The 6798-nt window shown below is 32.5% G+C and overlaps 1 protein-coding gene across 3 annotated transcripts; it reads left to right on the plus strand.

Moving 5' to 3' along the window:
• Nucleotides 1-1083: 1083 nt before the first annotated feature.
• Nucleotides 1084-5433, plus strand: CRLK2 (Protein kinase superfamily protein). 3 transcript variants are annotated; one of them, XM_078992835.1, is made up of 9 exons: nucleotides 1084-1422; nucleotides 1519-1577; nucleotides 2214-2599; nucleotides 3206-3359; nucleotides 3608-3734; nucleotides 4149-4234; nucleotides 4324-4395; nucleotides 4659-4862; nucleotides 4981-5433. In XM_078992835.1, exons 3-9 carry the CDS (start codon nucleotides 2271-2273, stop codon nucleotides 5275-5277), a joined length of 1269 nt encoding a protein of 422 aa, XP_078848961.1. In that variant the 5' UTR covers nucleotides 1084-1422; nucleotides 1519-1577; nucleotides 2214-2270; the 3' UTR covers nucleotides 5278-5433. The 3 variants fall into 3 exon arrangements, with proteins under 3 accessions (XP_078848961.1, XP_078848960.1, XP_078848962.1); XM_078992834.1 differs by lacking the exon at nucleotides 1519-1577 and having other exon boundaries at nucleotides 1085-1422; XM_078992836.1 differs by lacking the exons at nucleotides 1084-1422; nucleotides 1519-1577 and adding an exon at nucleotides 1589-1830.
• Nucleotides 5434-6798: the final 1365 nt, after the last annotated feature.

Below are 6798 nucleotides of genomic sequence, written 5' to 3' on the forward strand. Positions count from 1 at the left end.
GTGGCTAAACTTTTAATGGATGCAAACGACGTTTCAACCGATCATTTTGGAGAATTAGGTATAGCATGTGCTGTGATAGTTTCTACTTTATGCATCATTCCAACATTCCAACATTCAACGTGATTTATCTTCTTTAATAAACCATCTTTTTTCTTAAAAAAAGTTATGTAATGGGGCCCATGCAAGCATTATATAGAATGAAGCATTATATAAAATGAAGCATTATATAAGCAAATTTAGATTTTAGATTTTTCTACCTTTTTAGAATGAAAATAGGCTTTTAAATATTTTTCAATCATACTACCGAATTCCGATTCTACATTTATCAACATTTAGGGAAATGGTATGTAAAATCCGTAAATTGAAGTCAATATGTATTTTGCTATGGTAACAACATATATATCTTTAATATATAAGGAAGTGGTATGTAGATTGATATTAGAATAAGTATTTTTATTTTTTTAACGACTCAAGTGGAAAGTGTGCGGGATACTAATCTTTTACATAAATTGTTATCGACTAATAATTAAATACTATCATTTGTTCTAGTTTTAGGCTTATCAGAGTGACACTTTTCCATGATTGTTGCTTTATGATCGTCGTATCACCAGGTCTCTTCAAATTATAAATAAACGGAGGAGAATTTATATCTCGATAATATATGGTATAGTACATGATATAACTATTTTGAGATTGGTCCAAATCTTTTTTACAATTTCTTTTAGTAGCATGAGATAGTCATCTTGAGACGGTCCAAATCTTTTTTTACAGATTTTTTCAATTTTTTTTTTTTTTTAATTTTTTTTATTTTAAAACTTAGTGTTTAAAAAAATATTTTTTTAAAACTTTTTTCAATTTTTTTTATATATTTATTTTAATAAAGTTATTTTTCTTTACAGATTTACAAAGAATGAGTTGACTTTGACTTCTATTTACAAACTTTGTCCTTATATTATTTATGATTTTCAGCCACTTACATTTACAGATTTCTAGTGTGAGTTTCATTTCTCGTTTTCTACTATAAATCGAGTTAAAAGAAAAAAATAATTGTAAGCACCTCACTTCACTAAAATAATGTATTCGTAGATCTTATTAACATGTAACCACCTTCTTGGCATGGAATAAAGTCATAAACACTGGCCACAATCATTAATTAAACAAATTGTACACCCGCTCCGGCCTCCGGCGGTAGTAGTCTTTGGTTGAATTAGTTTTTTGTTTTCACAAAACCCAAATTGGAAATTTCAATTTGTCTTAATCTTTGGTCCTTGGTAGACTTCGACTTCTTTACTTCTTTACTTCCTTCATCTCTACTAAAGTATTCCCATTTCAACCAAAACCCACTCGACTCGGTCTTGTTTCTTGATCAACTTTTTCTCCATAATCCACTGTAGAAACTGATCTCCCTCGCTCTACAAAAAGGTAAACATTCATCCATTTTTCTTATGTGATTGATATTGTGTTTGCTACTTGGTGTTCACCGCTTGATTTGTAGTAATTGGGTGTTTTTTTTGGAAGTGGGTTTATTGATTCGCGAGGTTTTTAGAAGAAAACAATTCAATTTGATTCGGCAGCGGGTGAGAGGATCACGAATCACCCAAGGAAACTTGGGTTCCTTAGATTCACACGTCCTTGAAAAATTTCTTGTTCGGCTGTTTATTATGTGTTGGTTAACCTTTAATGATCTGTTCAGTTCATGTTGCTTTGAAGCTCTACCTTGTGACGATTTAGGGTTCTTTGCCACCTCCAGTTACCCCCTTTTGCCGATAAGCATTTGAATAGTGGTGTTGACTACTGCATAAATTGACGATTTCTTGCCTGAATCACATTGTATACCATTGTCTAAATCATAATATCTGATATTCATCTGGAACGAACACCGATCTTCATTTCTGTGATTCAACACATAAATTTTTGTTACATAAAATACATTTCGATGATATTAATTTGGGTTGACAAAATTATATTATTTTCGTAATTATTAAAGGGTATTTTAGACATTTGACAGATCTTGTAGACCTCCCTCAGTTATCTCTTGTGTCACATAAGTGTTGATGCCCCCAAAGCAAACTCAATCTACTATAAAACAAAACAAATAACTGAATAAGTCCAAAACAAAACTGCTTTAGGGGAAAAGCTCACAATTTTTTTACCATTATACCCTTTCCTGTGTAGATAATTTAACTATATAATATACCATTGTTATGTCTCAGAACTTGAAGACATTTGTTGCAAGATGTTCTCATTGATGCTACAAAGAGATAGAAAACATGGTTCACAAAGCTGATTTAGTGATCATTGGAATCTGTGTTGGTGTAGCTGTTGGCATACTTATAGCATCACTTGCATTCTTTGGTATAAGATGGTATAAAAGGCGGGCCCACCTTACAAAATGTGCAAATGATCATAATGCTTCAACTCTTCCTATACGTAGAAATGGTGTGGATACAAGTAATATTTTGAGTGAATCTTTTTCTACAAATTCAGTGAGTGTTAAAGTATCGACTTATCCTGTAAAAACTTCTCCTCTTGCTAAATGGAATAAGAATGGTAAAGAACAGTTGGCTTCAGCTTCAGGCCTACCAAGATACTCTTACAAGTATGTTCTTTTTTCAAACTTTAATCTTATGAATTCTTTAAATTGCAAAAAGAAACATGTTACATGATGCAAGAATGAAAAGTTTTGGATAAAAAGTGTCGAGTAGGGTTTTTTTGTGCATTTTAAATGTGCCTAAAGTCGTTTATTATTGTAAGATATATTAAAAGCTGTGTAAAGGTAATTTGAAAATTAGTACTCAGAAAAAAGAAAGAAAAGGATTATTTTATAATACATTTTGGGCATGTTTGGTTCGTGGATTGTGATGGAATTGGAATCTGAGATTCCATTCCAAGGTTTGTTTAGTTGCCAAATAGATGGAATTCAATTCTGTTTTGAATTTTTTACAAATTTCATGTTTGATTGGGAGGGTGGGAGGAAGTCGATTCTAGTTTTTCTTTTTTATTGAAAGACCAAAATGCCCTCTTTATATATTGAAATTAATTAAAATATAGAGTTCTATTATATATATATATATATATATATATATATATATATTTAAAGTAAAGTGATAAACAATAAGTATTTAAACTTAAATAATTTTTTTTTATTGAAAGACCAAAATACCCTCTTTAGAAATACGTTTATTGAGGTTGTATTACTTTTCAGAGACTTACAAAAAGCTACAAAAAACTTTACAACCATTTTGGGACAAGGGTCTTTTGGTCCAGTATATAAAGCTACAATGCCTGCTGGTGAAGTTGTTGCTGTAAAGGCTCTTGCTTCTGATTCCAAACAAGGGGAGAAAGAATTTCAAACTGAGGTAACCACATGTCAAATTACCTTTATGCCCTTTTTGCAAGATCTAAACACATGTATGTTTCACTTTCACCTAGCTGACTGAAATAGTTAATGGCTACTAATCGAATTATATATCTCATGTCATTGATTAATTATGAGAAATCTTCTTTTGATTCAATTTCCTTTATTAATTTATAAAAGACCATAGGAAGGCCACTTTCCAAAAATATTTAAAAAATGGAAGTTTAATTTTCTTGGTGGTGGTTGCAGGTTTCTCTTTTGGGAAGGTTGCATCATAGAAACTTGGTGAATCTTGTGGGGTATTGTGTAGATAAAGGACAACGGATGTTAATATATGAATATATGAGTAATGGAAGCTTGTCAAGTTTTCTATATGGTATGTAAAATCACTCGTTTCTTGTTGCTTTTTACCAAAATGCCCATAAAAAATAAATGCTTTTCTAATACAATGTTTATGTTTCACTTTTTACCAATTCATACAACAAAATGGCTCTTTTTATAAGAAATATGCAACAAAGTTTAATTGTAGGACCAAAAGATTCAATATTTTATGTTACCCATAAATAAATTGGTAAAAAAAGTCATCATTGTTGCATAAGTAACCATTTTTAATTCCTAGAATGAAACGTGGTTACATATTTCGTCTGAAAACCACTTTGTTTCCTAAATTGGGAAAAAAGATGAAACATTGTTGAATAAATACACATTTAACCCTTTGAATATCTACATCATCTACTTGTGTTGTGTGATACTAAATTAAGGAACCTTTGGTGTGTAAAACCATACATAGATGATAAGAAGCAGGCGTTGAATTGGGAAGAAAGACTTCAAATTGCCCTTGATATTTCACATGGAATAGAGTACCTTCATGATGGGGTTTGTTTTTTTATTAGTATTATTATTTTGTGGTTTATATATCTTCAACAATGGACTCACTCACATTCATATCTTCATCTTGAGCACAGGCAGTTCCACCTGTCATACATCGAGACTTGAAGTCTGCAAATATATTGCTCGATCACTTCATGAGAGCCAAGGTGAGATCTCAATCTCAGCTTGTATTTCCGTAACTAAGGGTACAATGGTCATTTAGTGTATACATGCATCCCCTAAAGTGATGTCTAGATAAAAGATGTTTAAAAACTATTTGAGAAAACAACTACACACTTAGAGAAATGGAAGTAAAGTAAATAAACAAAGGCCAAATTTGGAATAAGTTAGGAGTTAAAGCCTCAATTTGTTTTTGTATTGTTGAAAATGGGTGAGATATTTGACATGAAAATGTAAAAGTAAATAATAGGTTGCAGATTTTGGGCTATCAAAAGAAGAGGTGTATGATGGAAGAAACTCGGGGCTTAAAGGCACATACGGATACATCGATCCTATGTATATTTCCACAAACAAGTTCACAATGAAGAGTGACATCTACAGTTTTGGAATCATTTTATTTGAACTCATCACTGCTATTCATCCACAACAAAATCTCATGGAATATGTCAATCTAGTAAGCTAATACTCCTAAATTCCTAATCTTTCAACACTTTTAATTAGTTCTTAGGGTGTGTTTTCTTGTTATTAAATCTTCTTCTTCTTTTTTTTAAAAAAAAAAAAAAATGAAAAAGGCAGCAATGAGTTCAGATGGGGTGGATGAGATCCTCGACAAGGCACTTGTAGGGGAGTGTGATCCAGTGGATGTGAGGAGCATGGCAAGAATAGCACACAGATGTTTGCATAAGACACCAAGAAAAAGGCCTTCAATTGGAGAGGTTTCACAGGCCATTACAAAGCTCAAACAGAGGCGTTTGGTTAGGGAAGATAGTACGATGTCATTTGCAGCCGAAGAGTTTTCCGGGGTCGTTGGGTGCATAGAGTTACAACAAAATGAATTGAAGAAGATGACAAGTATAGCTGAATCTTGAAAGATTCTTGTTTCTGGATGTAGTAAGCTTGTTGTGATTTGTGACACTATATATATATATATATATATATAGTGGAAAGATACATGGTTTAATGGCAAAAATGCTATAGATATTTTTATCATTTTATTAATACATACAAAAAGTTTTATGTTAAAATTGCAACAAACTTTTTCTTTTACTCCATTTAGTGGAATAACCTTATCGTTATAAATATGAGCTGCATTACATGATGGATAGTGCTCAAGTTTTTCATGATGTTTCTGTGTAGGTCAATTATTTTGTTTCAACTAAGATTGCTGGTTTGGTGATTATTTGTAACCATGTGCTTACTGCAAGATATTAATCTTATCCCATGAGAAATACAATGTTAATACCTGAGTAGTACAATAATGTACAATCAAATACACGCACAAACTAAAATTAAAGCTAAAATATTAATCTCTAATTCAAACAAATACATTACCCATAAGGGTGATTTCTTCTATCGTTCCCACCCACAACACATAAAAATAATATATTTTTCAACCCATTCAATTAAAAACATACAAAACAATATATAGTACAAGTCCTTAAACATTTATTGAGAGAGAGAGAGAGAGGGAGAGGGAGAGGGAGCCCTCCTTTGGTCTTGCCTCCTCGGATCGGTCACATAGGCGGTACCGTTGTTAGCCTGCAGGAGCCCAAGCATTACTCCGTCCACTCTAAGTGCTAACATGCCTCCTATAGTTTGAGTCGAGGAAGCTCAATGCTAAACTGGATCAAAGTGAGTAACTAAACAAGTGTCAAAGAGAATCCGTCAGTGAAAATGTCAACGTACTATTACTCAACTAAAACATGAAGGATTCAAAGTGTAAGAACCTAAAATTTGGAGAGATTTGACTTTTAGTCAAATATTGACCAAAAGGGGCACAATGGTCATTAATGGGAATTTAGAAGATTTATGAAGTTGTGACTTCATGAAAATGGTCAAGATGAATTTAAGTCACTTAGATGATATAAGATGAGTAAGTTCAAAAGAATAAATGCATGAAAAGATGCATTTTAGCCAAAAGGGTAAAATGATAAATTTTATGTTTTTGGGCAAACTTTGCGAATTAACAGATTAAGACCCGTATTAAGTCAATAAGAAGTGGCTTAACAGGATTGTAAAGTGTAACAATGTGAATTTTCAAAACAAAAATTTCATTTCTTAAAATATGGTTTCATCCAAAACAAGCCATAAAATCCAATGTATCATAATCATAGTACAAATATGTCAAATCCCAAGATCATAAAATAAATCTTCCATCAGTGTGTACAGATCATGCCAACGCCTTCCCACGGTCCTCGCTAGTACCTAAAACACATAACACAACAACTGTAAGCATAAATGCTTAGTGAGTTCCCCAAAATACCACTTACATGCATACGCCCTTCCAGGCCATGACCTTCCGGTCCATGTGTCTCAGGGGACTTCCATCCCAACCCGGTAAACCTTCCGGTCCACATCACAATGCCTTCCGGCCCATAACATATTGCCTT

Source organism: Lactuca saligna, chromosome 4 (assembly GCF_052625555.1).
Source record: "Lactuca saligna cultivar CGN05327 chromosome 4, ASM5262555v1, whole genome shotgun sequence".
Taxonomy (NCBI): domain Eukaryota; kingdom Viridiplantae; phylum Streptophyta; class Magnoliopsida; order Asterales; family Asteraceae; genus Lactuca; species Lactuca saligna.